The sequence below is a fragment of the Larus michahellis genome, chromosome Z (genome assembly GCF_964199755.1).
Source record: "Larus michahellis chromosome Z, bLarMic1.1, whole genome shotgun sequence".
NCBI lineage: Eukaryota > Metazoa > Chordata > Aves > Charadriiformes > Laridae > Larus > Larus michahellis.
Genome location: NC_133930.1, coordinates 63,819,935 through 63,844,170, shown reverse-complemented (window position 1 = coordinate 63,844,170; position 24,236 = coordinate 63,819,935). Strand labels below are relative to the sequence as shown.

At 40.2% G+C, this 24,236-nt stretch overlaps 1 protein-coding gene across 1 annotated transcript; it reads right to left on the bottom strand.

Moving 5' to 3' along the window:
- Window positions 1–8,547: 8,547 nt before the first annotated feature.
- SLC25A46 (solute carrier family 25 member 46) lies at window positions 8,548–22,710 on the bottom strand. Its single transcript, XM_074570369.1, has 8 exons — window positions 22,306–22,710; window positions 20,378–20,420; window positions 17,794–17,851; window positions 17,208–17,285; window positions 16,384–16,484; window positions 13,090–13,146; window positions 12,561–12,618; window positions 8,548–10,625 (listed from the first exon to the last, which is right to left on the bottom strand). The coding sequence occupies exons 1-8, from the start codon at window positions 22,556–22,558 to the stop codon at window positions 10,047–10,049; spliced, it is 1,227 nt and encodes a 408-aa protein (XP_074426470.1). The 5' UTR covers window positions 22,559–22,710; the 3' UTR covers window positions 8,548–10,046.
- Between the last annotated feature and the right edge of the window lie 1,526 nt (window positions 22,711–24,236).

The following is a 24,236-nucleotide window of genomic DNA, read 5'->3' as shown; positions in this document are numbered from 1 at the left end:
GCAAGAAAACAAGGTTTCTCAGTAGAGATCTTGGAGAGAAGGGATTTATCAAACCTGAAAGTAGCTTAGGAGCTACTCAATTGCCTTATGTGAATGTAATTGGAGCATCGGGCAGTCATCACTGACATGAAGTCTAACAAGAACAAATGCCAGAGTCTGCACCTGGGACGTAGTAACACCAGACACAAGTATAAAATGGGAGAAGAGTGGCTGTGGAGCAGCCCTGCAGAAAGGGATCTGGGGGTGCAGGTCAACAGCAGACTCAGTAGGAGTCAGCAGTGTGTCCTGGCAGCCAAGAGGGAAAACCGCATCCTGGGGTGCATCAAACACAGCATGGCCAGCTGGTCAAAAGAGCAGATTATCCTGCTGTATTTGGCGTTAGTGCAGCCTCATCTTGAATACTGTCTGCAGTTCTGGGCCCCACAATGTAAGTAGGATGTTAAAGTTCTTGAATGCATACAGAAGAGGGCAATAAAGCTGGTGGAAGAGCTAGAAGGCATGTCCTGTGAGGAGTGCCTGAGGATTTTGAACTTGTCTTGTTTGGAGAAAAGGAGGCTGAGGGGTCACCTCATTGCTCCCTACAGCATCCTGAGGGGAAAGGGAGAGGGAGGTGCTGTTCTCTTCTCCCTGGGATCCAGTGGTAGGACTCCTGGGAATGGCTCAAAGCCGTGCCAGGGCAAGTTTAGACTGGACATTAGGAAGCATTTCATGTGTCCAGGATTTTAATGTATTTCACCTTCATGAAAGAAAGACCCAGTCCTTTGCTTACTCCATGGAAACTTTCCTGTTCATTTAAGTCCTTGATATCCCACTGCTATCATTTTTCCAACCGATAAGCGTATTTGTTGGCACATAGAGAAATTCTCGTACACTTTTTCTTTTGAAAGTGACAACAGATATGAGTTCTTGAACTGAAGAGTGGGGAAGATGTAGAGGAGAACCCATTTCAGCAGGAGGCATACACTACAGGCGAGCGCTGTCACAGGATTCTGCTCCCCAGGTAAAGGTTATCTGACAGAGGCACAGATAAGAAAAAAAAGGATCAGCATAAATTAGGTTCCACATGAATGCCATAAGTCTAAGAAGGTTCCAGGGGGACCTGGAATGACTAACTTGTAATCAACATACTTATCACACTGGAAGCTTAAAGATGGTAGATGGGGCATTGTGAATCTGTTTTGCCTGTGACTGTAACTGATGAGTGATCTCCCTGTCCTTATCTTGACCCACGAGCCCATTGTTGTATTTTTCTCTCCCCATCCTGTTGAGAAGGGGGAATGATAGAATAGCTGGGTGGGCACCTGACAGCCAGCCAAGGTCAACCCACCACAGAATGCTACACTATCAATAGTCACTCATCAGCTTTCCAGGCCTGTCTATTAACCATGAAGTGTAAGCAAGTCTTGTCAGATCTTGATATAATGGTTTAGCTACATTGTCATAAAATACAGAGGGTCACAAGATTAACAAATAACATTACTTCCAAATCTTCATGACATGCACGTACCCACCAATCTTCAGTGGAGACATTTTTTCTTTTTTAATGTTACCATTCTGTTTCTGGAGATCTTAATCTAACCTTTACTGTCTTTGAGCATGCATCTTGAATCTCAGGAAACATCAAAGGTTGGGGTGTGTGTGTGTTTGTGCAAGTAAAAACCAGTTTCAAGTCATGTATCACAATAAGGGCTTTCTTTTTTTTGGAAGTGGGGGAGGAGGTTGTTAAAAATCTAAATGTAGGCCAGGCATTCTAGTATTCTTTTCACATCTCAAAGGATTAGTGGATTTTAGGAACATCTTGAAAAGTCAGTGATGTCAGCAGATTTGTCAAAGAGATTACAGCTGTGCTGTTTTCAGACTACTGTTTTACTTGTTTCAAAGCTTCCAATCCGTATAATCCACTGGAACAGAATAAATGAAAGCAGAAGAGAAAGGGATTTAGGAAGATGTATGCATATCTGGAGAAGTGAGCAAGGAGTACTATGCAAGTACTGGATGCAAAGAAAACAACCTCAAGTTAATGTCACAATGCAGAGCAGGAGGTACCTGAACAATACAACTTTCTTTTTCCCACAATGCAAATCATCCTGTTACATAGCTGTTGCGTAAATATGGCTTTTTATTTTTTTCTTGAAACGCATTCTGTATTACTCAATTTCAGCGTCGATAATTTGTTATGTAATCGATCACCAAGGCTACATTACTTTTAAATCTAATTACTACCAGCCATTTCATAATTAACGAGAAACAGAGTTGCCCTAAAATTGTCAGTGTAGCAGCATTATGACGCTGGTCTGCTTGGCCTGGTTAGCCGATTATATTATAGCATTACAGCCTTTCTGGTAATTCTGCAGCAGTGATTTAGGCTGGACAAAGCACTCTGTTTATGGTGAGATAGTGCTTCTGGTGCTTGAAGAGTAGCCATCTGCAAGGTACAGAGCCAGAACTCCGGTGGGAAAGAGAGAAATGGCCACAGAGGGCAGAAAACACCTGCCTCAGCAAAGCCAAGACCGTAAGTCACCTGTGAGCACAACGCAAGCGGCAGTAAACCAAAAGAGACTCTGTACTAAATAAAGTCATTGACAAAGATGCCCCTGCAATGGAGTCGCACTGAGCTCAAAAAGCAACCGGGGACCAAAAAAATACTCAGCGTTCCAGCTCCGCTCAACCACAAGCTTGTTTTTCACAGGTGCGGTCACACAAAAAGTAACTGCTCTTCCTCCTGTCCAACTTAGAAGTAAAATCTAAGTGCAATAAGTTCTGGCAAACGAGAACTTTTATCTTCATCACTGAGACCACAGCAAGATTTTTATCATCGCAGGTGTGAATCTGTTCCTGTGATGACTATACGCCAGTTCTTGGAACGCCAATTCCCTTCCTAATGAGCAATTCTTTTGCTTCAGCTATTAAATTAAAAATCATTGCAGACAAACACTGTAAATACAGAAATTTAGGCACCTTTTAGAAAATTGCCTCAAGAACTACAATGAATGAGAAACAAATGACTATATTTCTACATATTTTCTGTTGTAGTACTAATGTACGTAATAATTTAACGAGAACTGCCAACAGAACAACATTTCTGACTGACTGAGTTATATGACTTTCAGTCTCATCCATCTGAAGTGTTAAGGGAAGATTCGTCACCCTGTGAATTCACCAATTCAGAGTATAATTTACAGTCTCAACTTAAGTTCAATTTGTATCTTCTGGTGATAAATTTTGGCAAATCCTCTGTAGCGTGCAATGAGCAGCATCATACTCAGTGCTGAGTACCCAGAGCGACCTTCAGCTGAGGAAACAACAGGAGAGAAGGTAACAGGGGCTGGGAATTTCACTTGAGAGACATAAAGGACAAAGACAGAAAAGGCAGATTTAAAAACCAAGGAGAAAGAAAAGACAGACAAGAAGAAGGTGGAACAACTAAAGAAAGTGTAGGCAAGCTATTGCGTAAAGAGGCACAGAAAGGTCTATAAGGTCAGGCAGAACATAAAAGAGGAACCCTAGAAAAAAGAGTAGAAACTCTACTCTGTGGAAAATGTCTCCTGTCAAGTAAAGACATGTAGAGTCTCTACCTGAGAAGAAGAAAGACTTGAAGTCAGGAGTAGTTTGAGAAATCTGAGTCTCACTGTACAGGCATCTTAATCTGGGATCTTAATTGTAAGGATCAAAATGTAACCTTCAATTTTTTCCCTAAAAATTCAAGCTCTTCACAAAACACTATACCAAGCCATGGTACACACAAGCCCCATACTGAGCCATCCTGTGCACTTCCGTGGAGAAAAGAAACAACGGTGACCCCCGTGGAAAAGAACACGTATCACAGGACTAATGAGAAATGGCTGCCTCTACGCTGCACGGAGAACACAGGCCCAAAATACCCAGCTACGGAGAGTGCGCAGGAGGGACAAGGGAGAAAATGTAGGGTTTGTACAAACTCTAGGAAAGGTATATTCTCATTCCTTTGGCAGTTCTGCCTCGCTGGGTGAGTAATGTTAGCGCATCCCACCTCAACCTCCACAACACACAGCTCTGCAACTTTATCAGGAAATCCCACCCCCCCTCCCCCCATCACCAATGTCATTCTCCTGATGATTATTAAACCTGGAATAATCCTGAGCTGGTAACTCTCTGCACAATCTGCACAGAGTTTGAAGGTTTGAGAAGTAGCTATTGACGTTTTATTTGATAGAGGGGGAAAAAAGAACTTGATGGATGGCTGAAAACTTGCAGCTATAGAGAATAAAGAGGAAGACATGCATCAGAGCAGAAAAATGGTGCTTTTTATTCCTTTTTGCCTCCAGATATGAGAGGACTACAATGCTTATGGCTGTCCTGCCGTGGAAGCAGAAGCGTTAGTTTCCCGAGCAGCGTCAGTTACAGAGCTCCCCAGGCAGCCCCTAAGTACAATTCCAACTTCTTATATTGCATTCCGTAAGGTTTTCCTAATACTCTATTTATTAATAGAACAAGTTCACGCAGATCATTTTAGGAAGTTAAAAAATATTTAACCTGTTACATTTCAGCAGAATGTTTCTTTTTATGACATAAACCATCTGTTTAGCATTTCTATTGAGAAAAATTTGGAAACTGTATTTAAACACACAATTATTTTCCCTTCCATGGAGTAATTGGAACCATTTTTCAACAGCATTCCTTTTATGAACGTTGAAGGGCGTAACATTGACCACACATCAGACACTGAAGTATTAGAGGGAAAAACATACAAGTGAGTTTCTACAGGTTACGTTATGTTGGCAAATCAATGAAATTAAGTGGCCGAAAAGGATATGACACATTCATTTTCTTGGTAAAAGCAGTCTTTATAAAGGTGATGAGTAGCTGCTTTTTATTAAAAAAAAAATATTAGCCAAACTGAATGTAATTTAGAACATTTCAAAGCATGTCAGAACGGTTACACAAAAGTTTCCTGCATCACAGCAGCCTTTTTGCCAGTTTTTTTTTTTTTTCTTCTTGTAATGAACATAAAAAAGCCCCTTACCCTTGAAAGAAAACTCTGTAGGCATTTTTAAGCTCCTGAAAACACATGTAGCTACATGAGAAGTTGCCTCCTTCCCCCTGCTGTGCTGAAATAGCGGCTGAAGTGACATGAACGTCCTTGTCAAGGTGCTCACGTTGGTGAGCACATACTCATTTTCAAGAATCCTCTTTCCAGTTGCCTTCATCTGTTTTGTTTTTTTTTTCTTCTGCCTCCTTTTGCACACACGGAGTTAGGCCATGAGTAAGAGTCTCTGAAGATCCTGCCTGCGCTTGCGTTTTTCAGCGGGTTTAGACTGATATCTGTAGAGACCATAAAACACACGAGTGGTCTGTGTGGACACCGAAGGTGTCACACCCATTTCGAACAGCGCCGAACAGAGCTGATACCAGCCAGGAGCTGTGCACAATTGTGCTTCTTCCTACACGACGTGCTTGAAGGCTCAAATATTACACGCATAAATTCAGGATACCACCTCAGGGATCGAAAACTTCAGTGAGTTACCACTTGCTGCTGCAGGAAAAGCAAATCTGTTTTGCTTTTCTGGAGGTACCCTAAAACCAAGAATCGGGAGCACCAATTTATAAGCCTGTTGCCTCTAGAAATTCAGAATGGGCAAAGACATGAACCGCCTATGCAGAACAGAGTGAAGTCCTGTCCAACAAGTCCTGTTGTTGCCTTAGTGACAAGCCTTAGTGACTTGCCTTAAGGACAAGCTTAAGGCTGTGAAATAAGGGGAAGATTCAGAATTTCCAGTCACAGATCAACCACCCCTTTTGACTTTATTACTTTGGTGGGCGCAAGTCACATCCTGTTCCTAGGCTTTGAAAGCAAGAGAAGAGTGATACTGTCTCTCACCCAGATCAAGCTGCCACAGGCAACATGAACTGCAGCCAACTCATTAGCAGTTCAAATAATAACAAAAAAATAATCTATTGCTGCAGTATTAGACTGCTGTATAATGGTATTTGCATACATTGAAAGGGTGCCATGACTTGAAGGGAAGATGTACATGGCTTCCCCCCCCCAAAAAAAAAAACCTGAAAGAGTACCAGGCTTTTTAGTTGAGTTAGTTTCCAAGTATTGGGGAAAAAAGGGTATGTTTGGCTTAAAATATTTTGTGATTTTAATTTATCTTTAAAAACACTTTATGAAAGATAAAGACAGAAATAGACGTTTAAATGTAACCCTCCATAAATAACATTTGGACATTTCTACTTTATCTTATCAATTTTTTGCAATTGAGAACACTAATCATTGACTTTTGTTTATCTGCATTTTTGGGCAATTTCTACATTCCATTTTCAATATTGCTTCTTTCCCAGCCCCAAATTTTGTTCACAGTTTGACAGACTGTCTGTGGAAAGGCTGGAGTGCTGAAGGTGAAGAGCAAATTATCTTTATTCCATCAAAAAAAATCTGAAAATACAGTTTTATCCAGGTCCTCAAAATCAGATTTACTTTTAAAACACAGATGCCAACAGTTCTTGATTAAATAAAGATCTTACCTTCTTCTGCCCCTGCTGGAGATACGCATTACATCTTCTAAAACAGAACTATGCAAATAGTTTATTCACATTTTGCTACCAACTCTCTTCCCATACAAGTGAGGGAATGCTGCCGTTACGTGCTGCTCTCAAATCTCTTAGCAACAACCACTCAGTGGAAAAATTTAGCGTGTGACCTCTTCTCCTCATATATCATTGAAAAGGTAAATAATTTGATAGTGGCCACTGCCAGTCCTGAATTATAACAGCTACAACCTTAGAGCACTGCAAGAACTTGTTCATTAATGGAGAGACAGGCCTCATTCACATCATGTGCATTCTGATTGATTATGTTTGTAGCTGAAGGCGTGTTTCCAGCTGAACGACCATCTCAGATGGGATAAGTAGCAAGAAGGATATTAGCTTACATACTTGCTTTGAACTTGCTGCAAAATTCACAAGAGCTAAGAAAAACGCATAGTTTGAGCCTTACACATTCTGCATAAATCCGTAAAACACACATCTCAAGTACTACAGACAGGACTCAGAGCAAGATCAATTCGTGCGCCCCAAAGCAGGTGTGCTAAAAGGAACGAACGTAGCTGGAACCTCACTGAAGAATGCAGTCGCTTGCACCAACGCTAGATCTAAAAGCTTTATTCTAACACAACAAACAGCCATGTCTGATCTGTAAGACAGTCCATGAAACAACAACAGCAATGGTGTCCATCTGTCTCCATAGCTCTAAGTTTCCTGCCTGGTCTGTTGTCACATCAAGTGTTGCCTTTTACAAGGTCTGGATAAGAAGCCAAATAATTCTTCACTGGGTGGGAACATTACACTGAGCCTGTTTTCAGTAACACTTATCTTCTTGAAGTCAGCTCTCTTCTTTAAAAAGTGGAAAAAAAAAAAAAGGAAAAAAAAGAGTCAGAAAAACAATGTAGACAAGTGTTACCAGGAAGAATACAGTGCATAAGATTTTTTCATATTCTAGAAAATTAAAAACTTACTTTCCACAGCAATTCAGTATTTTGTAGTTTTCAATGGTACATCCTGCTAAAGCCACCTATTGATCACTTATTTGAGCTAAAAATTGAGTATCTAGATTTAAGATACAAATGAAAATTTAAGATCCAAAGTACGCATTACCAAAAAGGTTAAAAAAGATTTTTTTCATGCCATGTTCATTTATGTTTTTGCATGGGCAAAAATAGCAACTCTAGACAAAGCAGAATATTACTTTTTTTTGGAAGGTAAAGCACGTATATACGAAGAATCAAAACATGTTCACTCTAACTGATGGGAAGAGGACCAAAAAAGAAAAGCCCAAAGCAAATGGCTTTCGTACCGCAGAACGGTTGCTGTAAGTTGACAGCATTCTCTCTCACGCTGCTTAAAGTTACAGACCTGAAACTCCAGTATAGACTAGAACTGCAAAATTCTCAGCAATGAGCACAAGTGTGTTTGTCACAAGTTAACATTCTAGCCCAGTATCTAGTGCTGGTCTGACAACTCACTATCTCACCTCTTGCAGAACACATTAAGGCACATGCTCCATTTTGTATGGCAAAATGCCTTCCCTAAGATTTTATTCTTAGAAAAACATTATTGCACAATTTCACTGATAGATCTGCAAGTGTTGGTCTCCAACATGCACTTAGTTACTGCTTCAAGTCAACTGTGATGGAATAGTTGCCTTCAGTTGAATTTATGTATTCGAAGTTGGAATAAAAAACTTGATTGGACAAGGGCCTGCACAATCTGGTCTGAAGTCAATGATGTCTTTGCTTAGAGTAGGAATTTGGACTAGACAGCCTGCCAAGATCCTTTCCAATCTGGATGATTCTCTCGTATATCTCTCTTCATACTCATAGAGAATTCAAAAATATAAACCAGGAATTGAGTATTCTACCCAAGTTCTTGCATGTAGTTTAATTCAACATGTTCTTCCCTTAGGAAAGTTGAGAAACTTTAAAAAGCCACTCTGAAGTGTACACAATAAAATGTAACACACAAATTGGTATTCCTTTACATGCCTCTTCAGTGAATTACTTCAAAATATTTACTGTGAATTCTCATTTTATTTCATTGCTTCCATTCTATACACTAAATTTGCAATTAACAATATTTCAAAATAAAACCAGTTCCCAAGTGCACTATACTTTCCATTTCAACACTTATGCATTTAAAATACACGAAAGTTAGATTAATAACAGCAAAGTAGACCTGCAAGTGATTTAAAGTCAGAACTTAATGAACAGCAACATCTTTTCATTATTTTGCCAGGACTTCTTTCCACAAGTGATAACTACTATACAATGATTAATGATTAAAATGCACATCAGTTTACAGTATTCACAAAGACAGACTTGCCACATGAAAGTGTGAAAAAGGCAGCAGCCTCTCATATAATTTAAAAGCGACTCTCCACATGCTTGTTTTATTTGCTAAAAGTCATCCACCCCCCCACCCTCCCCAAATTTCATTATATTTACTGATGAAACCAAGAAGGACTAAGTTATCTAGAATGATCAGAACTCATTTTCAGACTGAAAGTCTTGATTTACTAGGGGAAGAGGGCAAAAATGGTACTATTTCAGCAGTTTGCTTGCACATAAACAGACTTAATTTTGCTCCACAAAATATCTAATCCAGCAGAGACTTTAAGTGAAGGACATCAGTGCTAAATAGCAAGTAGATATTCGTGTACATACCTCTCTGATCTAACAAAAGAGAAACTCTAGAGATAGCCAATTAGTTTTTTTACATTTTCTATACACTTTGAACACTGATACTACATACATATGTAAGGTTATTCTACTCTTATACAAAGTAGCAGAGTAAAACTAAACCCTGAAGTTATCAGTGGAAAGTAGACTAAAAATGGCACTTACACATGCACACATCAGTTTCTGATTTGCTTTATTCACACACTTTAATTATTGTAAGCCTTGCAAACAAGCTGCAAGACAGCCAAATTTGCATTCTGTGCAACTTTACCCAAACCCGTTTTTGTTATTTTGTACAAAGCAAAAAATCCCTCTTCGTCGTCTGGTGCCATACTGCAGCAAAATAAGAAGTCTTCTATGTACCTGTAAATTATGACATTTATGTCTACTTAAGTTACTTTTACAGTTTCTGTTTTGCTCACAGCTCCATTAACAGTGAGGTTGCAAACATTTTTAAAAGACCAGTGAATCCATCAGACTCCCACATGCAAGTTCTTACCATTATGAAAATAAATTCTTTTGAACTGACTAGCAGTTCAAATTAAATATTGGATGTGATGTTTATAAAGCAGATACTAAGAATTCATATCCATTCCTTAAGTCAGTTAACTGGTAAGAGGAAAGGTAAATCCTCACTCCAATCACATTTGAAATTCAATCCCCTTCTCTATGACTGCACATTATATATTCAATGTGCGTCTATAAATTTAAACAGTACTTTTTTAATTACACTTAGGTATCTATATCCCCATTTTTAAAACAAGTTCTTTTACAGCGTAAGGAGAATCCACAGAGTGGATTCTTCAAACTTCTTGTTCACACCTGAACAGATTAAGAAACATTTTGAAGCAGTGTTGAGTAAATAATTTTGGTAAGCTGTAAAACTGCCACATGCAAGGTATACTGTACTATAACAGCTCCAAATCCTTTATAAAAACCTAGCATTCCTTCTTCCCGTTTTATAGTATTTATGCAGTCTCTCATCCCCTCATACTGAGTATTGATCGGAAGCACTTCATAGCCAAGATCTGTGTTGTCAATTATTGTGCGTGTCCCTTGAATATGAAGGCGATGTAGAACTGTCTCCAGTGGGTAAAGCATGACATCAGCACAAAGGCTAGCAGCAAAGCTAGCAATAAGTTCTGGAAAATACGCATCCAGCATGCTCTGCACAGAAGTGGAGCTCTCAGTTGGAAGGTTGTGGGAATTATCCCTTTTCAGAACAAACAAAACAAGCTTCTGGACGATGGAACTGATGACATAGTGAAGAACTCCATGTAGAGCAGTTGGAAATGTCAAGACCATCAGAGGAAGGAGACGCTTGCTATGGGGTACTCCCATGCCTACGACTCTGCCGATTCCTTCTTTCACGCAGTCCAGGATGCCAGGATTATCACGAATTATTTCGCTCTGCAAGCACAAAGGAATAGTTACAACTTGTGCTGCCCATTTCATAACAATGCTGACATTCACTTTGACAGTTTAACACTGCTGAACTTCATGAGACAGTTAAACATTTGCATGCTACCATATCTACACGGCTATACTGATATAAATTCGTTGCTCTAAGACTCTTGATAGCATTCAAGTAAACTTGCTTTTAAGAAATGAACGCATCTTAAAAAGTCTTTATTTAATGTACATTCCAGTTATTTGTGTTACTGCCAAAGAAAATGAACTTTCATCCTACTGCTGAAAGTATCAGTTTGTAAAACAGTCATGTACTGAAAATGCCTACTTCTAGAACAAAACACCAGGAAGTATTTATCTAATTTAAAAGTCTTTTCCTTTAGTGACTATAACTCTAATCTTTATACTTGAATGTGCATAATAAAAACTTCCGTAACTAAAGATGAGTTGAAAGATCATTTTTGATTTGAATAGGTTCAGCTCTGAACATTTCCATTCCATTATTTGCATCTGAAATAGCACACTTTACCCATGCTGCCTCTTACAAAAGAGATTTTTTTTTTTTGTTCGTGTAGCGAAAATGAAGAATTCACTTAGTAATTATTTACTCCATTCAACTCCACCGATGACTGTAGGATTAAGCAAAAAACATTGTCTCCCCTTCTAATGCTTATACAAACTAAATGTTTTATCATCTCTGTTACATCCGAAATTCAGGATTTGGGAGTTCTCCTCAATGCTTGAGTCTCTGAGTCCATGCTGGCTGTCCTAACCTCATGCCAGCATAAACCACCAGAACATTCCTCAGTATTCTGGGGAAGGACTAACAGCCTGCAAAGCCTTCATGGTCGGTCTGCACAGAAGAGAAACTATTTCAAATACTTGAGAATACAACGTTGTTTCAGACTCAAGTACAAGTTAAGCACCACAACCCCTACTGAATCCTCCTCTCCATATCATTACAGTCACTCTACTTCAAAACCGTGCTTGCTTTTGTCAAGCACGCCACCATGTGGCTTGAAATGTTAAAGACAAAACCAGTAATGTGACAGCTACAAATTTCTACCATTTACAGCTATTTTGATGAAATATATTTATTTGGAGAACTGTGTCAAACTAACACTGTTGAACAGTATAGTTTATCAGAATCCACCCTGCACACGACAGCTCACTTTACAGTAAGAGTTGCATTAGCTGCACAAAGGTACTACCATGTTAATTAAGAGTGACTCATTAGATAGAGATAGCTCGAAGAATTACCTTGGACCACTTCTGCATAGAAATTAAACCCTGTCTCTTTCGCCAGAAAGAGATGCAACAACTCACTGAAACACAATCTGCAATACAGTGCGATGAGTTACTCTATACAGTTATAGAACAAGTTAAGCTGTATTATAAGTGACAGGTCCAGATATTTATTTTCATGGCTAAGGAAGAATGAGGTTAAAATTTAAGAGCAAAAAGTTGACTGAATGAAAGCAGTCCTGAAATAGTAGTTATATACAGAAATAGTGGAGTGTATTTTAGCAAAACAAAGCTGAATTACTGGAAAAGCTTTATAGTTGTTATAGGGGAAGGGGTCACTGCAACAACTTGCCTAGCAAGTTTTAAAACCCTAAGATAAGCAAAACTTCTTTGTGGCTCATCTGCTAGAACACACAGATGTAACTTGTCCTTATTTCATAGATAATATATTCCAAGTATTTATATTAAATGTCCATTCTAATTCTAGATTTAGACTTAAGATAGTAAAACTAATATACCCATCATTGTAAATACTTTTTATCCCAGTTAATGTCATACAGCCTTAAGCAAAACAAATGCAACTACTGCAACATAAACCTGAATCCAAAGCCAAAGGCTCACTTCTCCACATGATCTAATCTATAGAGAGTTACAGTATCTTTTCAAATGTTGTAAATATATGTAAGTTACCTGTACAGTTTCAATCAGGCTCGCAGAATAAAAAGGCATTGCTATCACATGTGTTAAACTGTAAAAATAAACAAGATAAGAATTAAGGTCATGACAATACTATAATTTATCCAAATATGCACCTGAAAGTCCATAAAGTTATCTCCCAAGTCATACCTGAGAGAAAACCAACAAACTGTAACTCAAATATTAAAATGCACATCAATAATTTGAGATAAACTTTAGTCTGAAGTTCTGTTTAATTCTATTTCCGTGTAACCAGGCTGATTCAGGTGTCCCAGATATCGTAATTACTAAAAGAATAATAATGTTTTAAATTAGTCAGGTTCCATACAGACACAGGGATCTAGTAAGAGAAAATAAAATGTGAAGGTGGTGTATGCAAGATTGTTCAAAAATATAAAAATCTGAAAGTGTCTATTAGCACCCTGTCAAGTAACTGTAGCTACAGATTAAATTAATGTACATTTAGTAGTTTTATTAATGTTTAGATAATATGACATAGGGTAATAACACATACTATACTTACCCTTTGAGTAGAAGGTGTCCACCTATCTGCTTGAGGTTCCACTTATATGAAAGCTCCCTAAAAAGAAAAGTATTTACTGTAATATGGATGATAACACATTATTCTCAACCATTTCTTCCATGGGTATCAACATCCAGCTTTCATATTGGTGTTCTACTATTGGTTTACATTGCAGGATTTCCAGTAGTGGAAAGACACATCAGCTACACATCTAATAAATTATGCTTAACTTTTAGAAGTTATTCAGGCCTGTTAGATATTCTATCAAAGCAGATTTCAATTATTAATAAGATGTCTGTAGCTCTCACAGCTACTGGCTTTAGTGTTTTGCATTTATTTTACATCCTTATGGAATAACTCTCAAAGCCATTTTCAGGGAACACTGGATTATTTTAAAATCTCAATAGTTTTCCTTTATCAACATGTATTTTTTATTATGTTTTGCTTCAGTTATGTTTTTCCTGTTCTTTGAGGTTGTTTACCCAGTTGTTTCTTTCCTGAAAGCCTAAATCACATTCTGACACAGTTAGGCAAGACCAAATCAAGTACAATAGGTCAGACTATAAGGCACTTACGTAGTTCTGTACAGACTTTACTGAAGTCTTTTGGCTTATGACCAATCTTTAGCATATCCTGGTAATATGAAACAAAACCCGTGTGTTTAACACAAAGGTGACTTTAAAAAAAAATCCCCTTAAAGTATTATTTTCTAGTTGTACACTTCAAAATATGAACAGTAAATGTTAACTACACTCCATTTGACAGAAAACGTAATCCCACCTAGCTCAAGATAATGTTCAAATACCAAATGTATTTACCATACATTTGGTAAATACTCTAGCTATGAGGTACAGGTATTTCTGTCTGAAATGTTGGACACACGAAACTATGCATTTTTAATAACAAACTATAAAGTGTTCAGCTTCAGTTCTTGTCTGGGAATCGCACTCATCCACTCCCTGTAATTACAACAATTCTAATCCAAGAAAGGAAATTCTTTTACTTTTTTGAGGAACTGTGTGTTACTAGTATATATCACTTTCCTAAATACATAGGTCAGTCACTGAAGAGGAAGGGAAGACCGTTTACCATTATGTATTTCGGCCACTTGGATCCACATCCAACAAGCCATAATACTTAAAAGAGGTGGAAAATGAAACCAGCCAAACTAATGTGTGAAAGCCTAACTTGTCAATCCACTAGGTATAACTATTCCTGCAGTGGAAGAACAATTACAGAATGAGTTTGTCTACTAAAAAAAACATGTTCAAATTGCCACAAAAATGTTAGCATCCATTTCTGGGCCCTGGGCCCCTCTCCTAGAACAGGGGGATTCTTTCTTGATGTTATGATATAGAATTGGAATTGACGTCTCACTTCCTTGTGTCCTTTGGAGCTTGATAATGTAGTTAAATAACCTTTTAAGTCAGATTTGCTGGCACTGCTGCTATAAGCAATAACCTTCACCTCCTTGTGACAGCCCAAACACGTACAGTACCATTAAAAAGGAAGGGAGAGCATCCAGTAGAAAATTGCATGGTGGAGTGGTGCACAACCAAGATGACCATTTTGGCCAGATCACTTCCCCAATCCAGTTCATTTTGTGACAGTTTACATACTGTGTTGGCACAAGGTTAGCGGTAGCACTGAGGAAGGAATGAGCAGGTACTAGCAGAAAGGATTGCTTCTTTCGGCAGCAGCACCAGCTTACTTTGCAAACTACTGAACAACTGGCTCACAAGAAGAAAATCCTTGCTCACATTGGAGAGAAATCAAAACTATGAAGACATAAACACTATATCACATCTCATGAACTTAACTATCTCCCACAGCAGTATTTACAAGAAAAGTCACACTCAGAGGAAAGCGTACGCCTGGGAATTTCAGTTACGTATGAGACAGAGCTGACCAAAAAACTTAAATACACGCTCCACACAATTTAAGCATGAAACGCTTTTGCTAATGCTTTTGACGAATGCCAGAACCTGCAAAGACTTACTTTTATTGGTATCCATGCATGCATCATAACAGTAGTTTGATTCAGCCTGTCTACATTTCTTATCTTTAAAACTAGGTCAGTTTCCATGTCCCTTAAGTACTTCATCTCTGTCCACACATTAAAAATAGGCACTATTCTCTTCTGAAAGCTAACGTGGTTCTCAAGCCCACTGGTCCACTCAAACTTAAACAGCCTTCAAGACAAGTACTTGCCTGCCTCCCTAATATCTTTTCCAAGACAGGTCTTTATCATTTTATTGGTTTCAATGTGTGCCCTGCAACTGTTAAGTATCTTTTCCTAACTTTTGATTTTCTCACAGTCTCCTTGCATTTCACTAAAAGTTTTAGTTACTTCACTTAATAAACTCTCTCACGCAACCTACTTACTCTTAAAGTATCTTTAACAAAGCTAACAACATGTGACAATACGTATTATTATGGTTGTCAGCTCTGGACCACTATAAAACAAGACATTGATAAAAAGTCTTCAGACCAAAACTCTTTATCAGACTTGTATCTCAAAGCAGAAAGATACCACAATGTTTTATCACAATCCTGGACTTCTAGTTCAGCATAAAAAGTAGGCGGAGTCACAAATAAGAATAAAAAATTATTACCAAACTACTACGGCCGAAAATGGACACAATGCAGTAGAATGGTCAATATCTCATTAAATTAAGTCATTCATTTTTATTTGTAATCCCTTTATTATAAAAATATTGAACAATGTCCATATAATTGTTGGTAAAGGAGGACAGAAGACAAAGCTGACAGCCACATAGACTCTTATTTACCACGTCTTCTCATTTATTAATGCAGGCCATTCTGTTCTCTCCCCTGCCAAAGAGTGAAAACATTCAGCAAGACGCCAGCGTTGGGTCATTAGCCGTCAAAGTTTCCTGTATTCAGATTAATGAAACTAGAACTTTTTACTTTAGACATGGTATTTTCTAGTACCACACAATACAAACCAAAACACAAAACGAAACTTATGAATGCCTTTAATACAGTGGAATTATACTGAAGACCAACTTGCTACATTATTTCTCTACTCAGACCACTAGGCTGACATACTAAACATACAAAGCTCCCAGAAAGAGCCTCTCATAATTCATTAATTACAAGGTTGGCTTTGACAAGACAACCACACTGTACTGAAAACACCTATTCAGTGTCTGACTGTTCTAGTCAAGAAATTTTTCTTCAAACAGCCTAACATTTCTAACACTTTGCATATGAGTCAACAACTGATGATCAATTTGGTAGAAGTAGTAAAAAAACACAAACATGCAATACCTTGGCAAAGGTGTAAATTCACTGATGATGCCTTCTGTTCCCAGGGTTATGCCCTGAACAATAAAAGTGCTGCCCATTCCTTTCCAGAGAGCTCTTGGACCCTGTGTTTTGAAATATGCAACATATTTTGATTCATGCAACATAAAACTCAAAAATCTTTTCATCTTACTAATTTTTACAAAATTTCAGTAAATTCAGACCACACAGGGCTATAATTCTACCACTGAACTTCATTATCACCAAATTCAGGGGACAACTAACTTTTTAACTCTGAAGAAACTTTTGTTCTTCAATAATTTCAAACAGTTGTCAACAATTTTGGAGGCATATCTCTCACTGTTAATACTCTGTACTATAAGCTTAACACCATTTTCTGTGGACAAAATAAACTCGAGATGTTAAAACAGATTTGTAAGAAATCCAGAAAGTCTTTTATTACTGTCTTCTGATATGAGTTTCAGGATTGCCATTCCCATGCAGAATTGGAAATTCATGCACTATTGTCTTTGGAAGTAGTTATTTGGATGATGTCTTTACCCACATACAGATTAATTATTTTTTAGAATCCTAATGAAAAAATTAGTTTCAGCCACCTTTTGTTTTCTAACATCTGCAAATCTTCCCCACTAAATACCATACTTCTAAAAAAAAATTAAATAATTTACAATTATCTTCTTGAAACATTCCCACAACCATAAAAATAACAAACCCTGACAACAGCCATGTTTTTAACCACCAGTTACATAAAGAGTTAAAGATATCAACGTTCACATGTGCTATAGTAACCTTCACTGCTCAGACACAGCCTGACAGAAAATACTGACCTGTGTCTTATTGATGCTGTACATAATATTGACAATAGTAAATGGAGTGAGATGATAATTCCGAGCATGATAGTTAACCTGTTAAAAATATAAATAATGGCAGTTTTATAAACACACTCGCAGATGTTACAACTCTAAAGGAAAAAGCACTTCCAAAACAAAGACTTTATCTCTGTAAAGGTCAGATAAAGTGACCAGAATATGAATAAATTCTCACTAAAATTTAGAGAAACAGGCAAAACTTTTAAGTATGTGTATGCTGAAAGTGTAAAGAATAAATCAAACATAAACCAGAAAATAGTGGAAACAAAGCATCCTGCTTGTAAATGGGGATCTGGGAGTTTCTGCATGGACTCTGAAACACTTGCTGTAATTAATTTTCTACTGCCCAAACAAAAATGAATGAGCATGTTCAAGACAAGTTAAATTTCAGAATGGAAAAGATGTATGCTACAAATAAACATACAGTAATCTAGTAGTGTCTCCCTAAGAATTGTAAAGCTTCCTTATACTCTACAGAGTATGACAACACAGAAATACCACAGTACACAGGAGCTCTGACTGGAAGAGGTAATATAAAACATACCTGGCACTGACGACGTAGAACAATGCAAGGATGTGCCAACACATTTTCTGTAAATAGGCTTTAAAAGAAAAGTGTATTCAAAGCATGAGAAGTCATTGCAAATTTATTAGAAAAAGTCTTGTTAATTTTCTCTAGCAACACTGGATCAACATTTGGAAAAAGTATACATTAGCTAGTGAATTAATGAGGCATTTTGGATGGCTACCTGATAGTCTGCCAACACTATAAAAGAACAAGTATCAAAAAATCGGACACACACATTCATTATGAAAAAGCCCACACATATATACTGTATGTATGTATTTTTATAGGCAAAACAATGTACCAGATTTCTTAAGCTTTCCCTCTGCAAAATATTAGGGAACAAAACAGGCCAGAGCCAGAATTATGGAAGGATTAGTTTCCAGTGTTAGGTCAGTTCCACATACCACATTATTTATCAAGACTCTCCTTAGCAGGGCCAGAGAATCAGTACAAACAGCTGACATTTTCTTCATCAGAAAATGCTACTGCCCAAAACCAACTCCCCCTCCACCCCCAGAAATGATATTTCTATTAAACCTTCACAGGAAAGTCCTCTCAACTCTAAAGTAGGGTTCCTGATCACAGCCATGCAGAGAAACTTTCCATTTCATCTCAAAGTGCCTGAGTGATCAGATACTTACCCGGATGTGGTTCAGACCTGGGATATGGATTAGAAAAGCAAAACCTCCAAGCTTTGTCTAAGCATCCCAAGTAACAGCTCTGACCACCAACCTACAGGATCACCCAGAGCAGGCTCCTTACGGGGATTTTACTCTGGATAAACAAGTACTAATCATCACAGAAAAGTACTGAGACTGCAGTTTCATAACTAGTAAGCCAATTAGTAGTTTGCTATTACCAGAAGAGGTGAAACTTTCCCTGTGCTCCAGCTGCTATCTATTAAGTCCTCCTGGTAGTCAACTCCACTAACTTCACAAAAACTAACCTTTTCTTTTGGGTGATTTCTACCCAAAGATTTCTGGCTTGAACCATGTGTGTCTGACGAGTGATCTATTACAAACGCAAAAGCAGAAGCAAGGAGAATTGCTCTCAGCAATGATACAATGTTGATCAGCTCTTTCCTAAAACCACATGTTCATTTTAGTCCTAGTGGCCAGGGTGCTCAGGCTGTGGAAAACTTTGATTAAATCAAAATTAGTTGAAAAAGGACAACTGAGCCACGCTAACACACCTCTGCTTCTGAAGAAGATCAACATACTCTTGCCCTACGGCTCTAATCCTTTGCTCTCTTGAGCTCATTCAGCTTGACAAGGTTGGAAAGAAATCAAATAACTCTTTACAGGTTTGGGGACACACACACTAGTTTTTCACCCTCCCCCCATCAACTCTATTTTAACTAAGTGAACAGGCTTATCAAGGGGTCTGAATGACCTGGCCAAGCCACTGCAAGGGAAGCAGTGGGAGATGAGGGACAGGCAGATGGGATGATCTAATTTAAGCAACTCATTACTTGCCAAAACCGCTCATTCCTAGTCCTCCTTCTTTACCCCTTCCTTCTCTGGTACAGTTAGTTTGTGCCTGCTAGCTTTCACAGCTAGTCAACTCCCAGGTAAATCCACCTAACTGAAACAGCAAAAAAAATAAATCACCCAGTTCTTTCATTGACTTTGTCTTCTGTTCATCTGTCAAGATGAACCTAGAAGACGTTCATCTTGATGGGCATCAAGGGTGATAACAATGGGGTAAGGAGCAGGACAGGCTGGCGGTCAAGTAAAAGGTCCTCTTTAAGTAGAAATACACTATAAGAACCTCAACTGACACAGCTTCCCATGCTGGTCTAACTGGGTAAGTGACACAAGTACTCTCATATTTTGAGGGGAGAAGCACTTTTCTCTGAGAAGTCTCACATTCAGGTCAACCAGGAGTAAACCTTTTTTCAGTCCTAAATTTTTCAAGACAAAATCCCCACCTCCCACCCCTTCTCAAGCTGCATCAGTACGTTGACCAAGAAAAAGCTAATCAGGTCAGCGTGACTGAGCAAGCATCCTACAAAAAAAATCCTATACTTATCATGATCCTTACACTTTGCAATTTAAGATCTGAAATTCTTACTAAGCATGTTAAAGTCCACCACTTTCTCAAAAATACTATCACTAATCAGTGTCACCATAATAAAGAATAGAACGGTTATCAGACCACTTGGCTAGATCAACACTACTATTCCAGGATACTTTGACAATATACTTGAAGACATCTTCACTTTCTTAGGAAACATTCATATTACCTAAAAATAGTAATAAGAGTGGCAAATATGAAAACAGTTTTCTGGTTATTTTCAGATCGCTCTGATAGGGTACACATATCCTGGGCATACTGTACAAAAAACTGTTTCTTATATTCACTGCTGACTAAGTAATTTTGAGAAACACTTCGGTTAAAGAGAACAGAAACCTACAAGGATCTGAGGTAGTAGGCTTCTAAAATTTCAACTGCATAAGTCTACTGGCATAAAAACACAACACAGAAGCGTACATATGGATCACAGACAACTATAGCATTACTACTTCATCATCACTGAAAACTATTATACAACACTTACCTTGCAAGGCCAATACCAAAGCCTGCAAATCTGTTCAACTGCTCTGAAAAAAACGAAAACAGATTATACAGCAGTGATAATCACAAAGCATGAGAAAATGTCACGCAGATGATCTGAAAAACTAATTCTATACTGTACTTGCTTCAGAATATTACAAGCACTAAACAACAACATTTATGGCAACTCAGCAAGACGGGATATAAAAAATGACTCCCTCAGGAATACATGCACTTTGGACAGCATTTGAGTTTGTACGTACTTTTATAAATAACACTGTTATTGTCTTAAAACAGCAACAGGAAAAAAAAAGTGACAAAGTGAGCAGTAAACCAGAATATTTTAACATCTAAAATATCTAACTCAAACCAACCACTGGAAGTTAGCATGCATGACAGTTTACAATAATTCTGAAACATAAATTTAGATATCTGAGGTGAAAATAATTTTAAAAACAAAAACAGTAAAAAGAGAGAACTTTGGGAAAAGTAACACAAAACACAACTGATGATGAAACAAACATCAACACAATGCAAATTTCCAAGTCAGTTGTTCATCTCCACTCCTTTGCAAAAATTCCATTATTAGAGAACTGTTAAAATTGCAACAAGATTAATGGGTTGAATTCTTTATTGTCTGCTAGCAGACAGACATCTACACATTGGGAATTATCAGAAGAGACTTTAAGAAGAGTATCAGAACTGTAAGGGCAACTGCAAATTAATGCTCTGCCCTACAACCTACAAGGTGCAAACAGCCTGTAAGCATGGGTAATGACAGTAACCAGCGGAGCTCCACACAGACGTGGCAGCCCTCTTAAGAGGAATGATAAGACTCTCTGCACTTGCAGAAGTTGGACTCAGTGATACAGCAACTCCTAATCAGTCCCCAAAAATGCAGAATCAAGATACTCTCCACGAGTAGACAGGACAAAAAAAATAATAAAAAAGGTAGAGTCTAAGTATGAGGTAATATTTAAGTAGTGCTTTAAGCAGTGCTTGCATGGATGAAAGCCCAGTTAAGGGTTGTATTCATCATAAGACCTGAAAAAAATACTGCATCACAGCTTAAAAAAAAAGGCTCACCCATTAATACAATGCAATTTTAAATAAGTTAGTCTTTCATAAAACTTTGATACTCAAGTGTATGTAAACTGCTGCAGAACATCTTTTAATTAAAGGAAGCAATGCTCTGTAGCCTAGATTTAGCAAGTCTCTCTTATTTCACCTCAATTTCACAAAGACATAAAGTGATAATGTACTTCTGAGGGTTTCTGCTCCGTTTCCCAACCATTACTGGAAAAGAACTGCAAATGGTTGCTCCCTCAAATTCTACCAGTTCCGCAGTTCCTTCACTGTTATGCATGGAGAAGGGGGGGGGTGTGTTTACTTCAGTAGCTCAGGCTGTGCCCCAGGTACTTTTTCAACCATAAGGTGGCCAAAAGACGCATCAGCACTGACTAAATAACAAAATATACTGTTAAGACCCGAAGGTACTTCCTTCCCTTACAGAAGATGGGGTATTTCTGCCGGATATGGTTTACATGGGAACGGGGAGCTGACCACTGCTTAGCTACAAGCTGCAGGGTGCGTTCTGGCACTCTCAATCCTACCTGCCTGTAACCACGGGTGTTGGGAGTGCAACAGGCGATAGACCAGCTTCTCTTTCTTCTAAATAACTTTTATTCCCACCCCCCCCGCCCGGCGCTTCAGCATCGCCAGCCCACGGCTGCAGCGCGTCGCCGGGCCCGGCGCGGCGGAGGACCAACGCCAGGCAAACTCGGGCGGACACTCGGACGGACGCGGCCAGGCCGCGGCGCAAGCCCGTGGCCGCCGCCCGCTCGCCCTTGCCCGCCTCGGCGGGTCACCTGCTAACGGGCGGGGGCCGGGGGACGAGCAAGAAGCCGGCTGCCCCGTCGGGCCCTCCCTTACCGGCGCCGGGGCCGCCCGCCCCGAGGTTAGGCTCCTCGTTGAGGCCGGCTCCCCCCAGCGGGGTGCCCGCCCCGTACGGCGGCGTCTTCTCCCCCCAGTGCAGGTTGCGGCTGCCGGGGATGTCGGGGGGGCTGGTCACCCAGTGGCCCAGCTCCGAGGCGCTGCCGAAGGGCCTGGCGCCGGGGCCCGGCTCCTCCCGGCCCCCGCCGCGGTAGCCCAGGCCGTCGAAGCCCTCGGGGCGCCGCGGGTGCATGGCAGAAGGCTGGAGGGAGGGAGGGAGGGAGGGAGGCGGGCGGGGGCCGCGCACAGGCCGGCGGCAGCGGAGCCCGCAACCAGCCGCCCCGGTGGCCACTTCCGGTCGCCAAGTCGAGGGGGGAGAAGCCGCGCCCCGCTGAAGGCGAAGCCGAGGCCACGTGATGGGGGAGAAGGCGGGGCCGGCGGCCAGCTGGGCCAATAGAGTCCTTCCTCCCCAAACCCGCCAGGAGGAGGGAGGTGGGCTCGGCGGGGAAGGAGCGAGGGCTCCCCCTGTCGCGCCGGAGGGCCGGCACGGGCGAGCGGGGCCGTGCCGTGCTGGGCTGGGTGAGGCACGTTTCGCGTGCCTATGGTCCGGGCATGGCCTGCGTGTCGGGGCGGAAGGGAGCCCCGGTACCCGCCTGGGCTGCAGAGGAGCCTCCTGCCAGCACAGCTCCCAGCCCTTCTGCCTGGTGAACTCTCACCTCGGCCGAGGTCAGTGAGACCCAAGCCCAAGGGGCCACCCGTCTCCCTGCTGCACAGCGGGTAGCGGAACCGGGAGGTGGTAACTGTGCTCGCAGACCCCACGGGGGAGACAGAGCGGGAGGGGTTTGAGGGGAGAGCCTGCCTGGGCTAACTTCCCCCTTAACTCCCCTTCGCCTCCTCTCGTTTAATCTCCTTCCCCCTAAAATGCAGGTTGCTGCGCAGCCCCCTGGCTGAGGAGAAACGAGCAGGGTCACCGGTGGGACGGCAGGTGTTTCTCTTTGGCCAGCCGGAGAGGTTTTGGGTGTGAGGCCTCCGGGCCTGGACACCTTCCCTGTGGGCTCCTCCTGCCTGGAGAAGCCCGTCAAGGCCTCCCACAGATGGCTCTTGGTCCGACCCATGGCTTTTCCTTTTTTTACACACAAGGTCAAGCCAGCATTAGTTGAAGCCTAAGTATAGCAGAGGTGGCAGGAGTCATCCACTGCTGTGTGCTTTGCCATTGTTATAGCCCTGTCTGGCTCTGCACACTGTGTTTGGGGATGGTTTCCTCTTCTTCACTTAAATATTAGTTTCATTTTACCATTAGAGATTCAGGTGTTTTCTGTAACCAGGTAAAGAGCCACCACCTGTGTTTGATGTGGGAAAAGCAGAGCCCCAGAGAGCAACAGCACTTTTGTCCCACAGTCACAAAAACCCCAGTGGAACCTCCTTCTCTCTACCACTGCTTTTATTGGGCCACAACATTTTCCTTGTTAACTGAAAGTCCGCTGGCAACGTGTTTTAATGTTGCAATCTCAAAAATATGGGCAGAAGCACCAATTGCCTTTGGAGGCAGGGGCCAAAACATCGCAGCTCTTTTTGGGGTAATTATCCATATTAAAACCAACCAGGGTACTTTTGTTTCTGAAACAGGTTCAATCTGGAACAGGTCAACAAATATTGGAATATACATATCTTTAAAGATATGTGGTGACCTGATCATGCAGCCTTACACCTGAAGGAGGTGGCTCTGGATCTTACAAGAATGACAGATTTGAAAGAAAATGCTGCCCATTAAAGAGCAGAGCAGTGTATTGTCAGTAACGCAGCCTGCAGTAGGAAGGTGACAGCGTGAACAATGAAAATGTCTTGCAGTCGGAAATAAAGGTACAACATAGCTGTACAATTGTTTGTTACATGCTTTTAGTCCCTTGCAAAGTTGTGGAAATCACAGAATC

Coding starts and splice junctions, on each gene's coding strand:
- SLC25A46 (XM_074570369.1), bottom strand. CDS start 22,558: ATGCACCCGCGGCGCCCCGAGGGCTTCGACGGCCTGGGCTACCGCGGC. Junction 17,286..17,793: donor TTCTACGTCGTCAGTGCCAG/GTATGTTTTATA, acceptor TATTTTTAACAG/GTTAACTATCATGCTCGGAA. Junction 13,147..16,383: donor GAATTTACACCTTTGCCAAG/GTATTGCATGTT, acceptor TTTTCTTTTTAG/GGAGCTTTCATATAAGTGGA.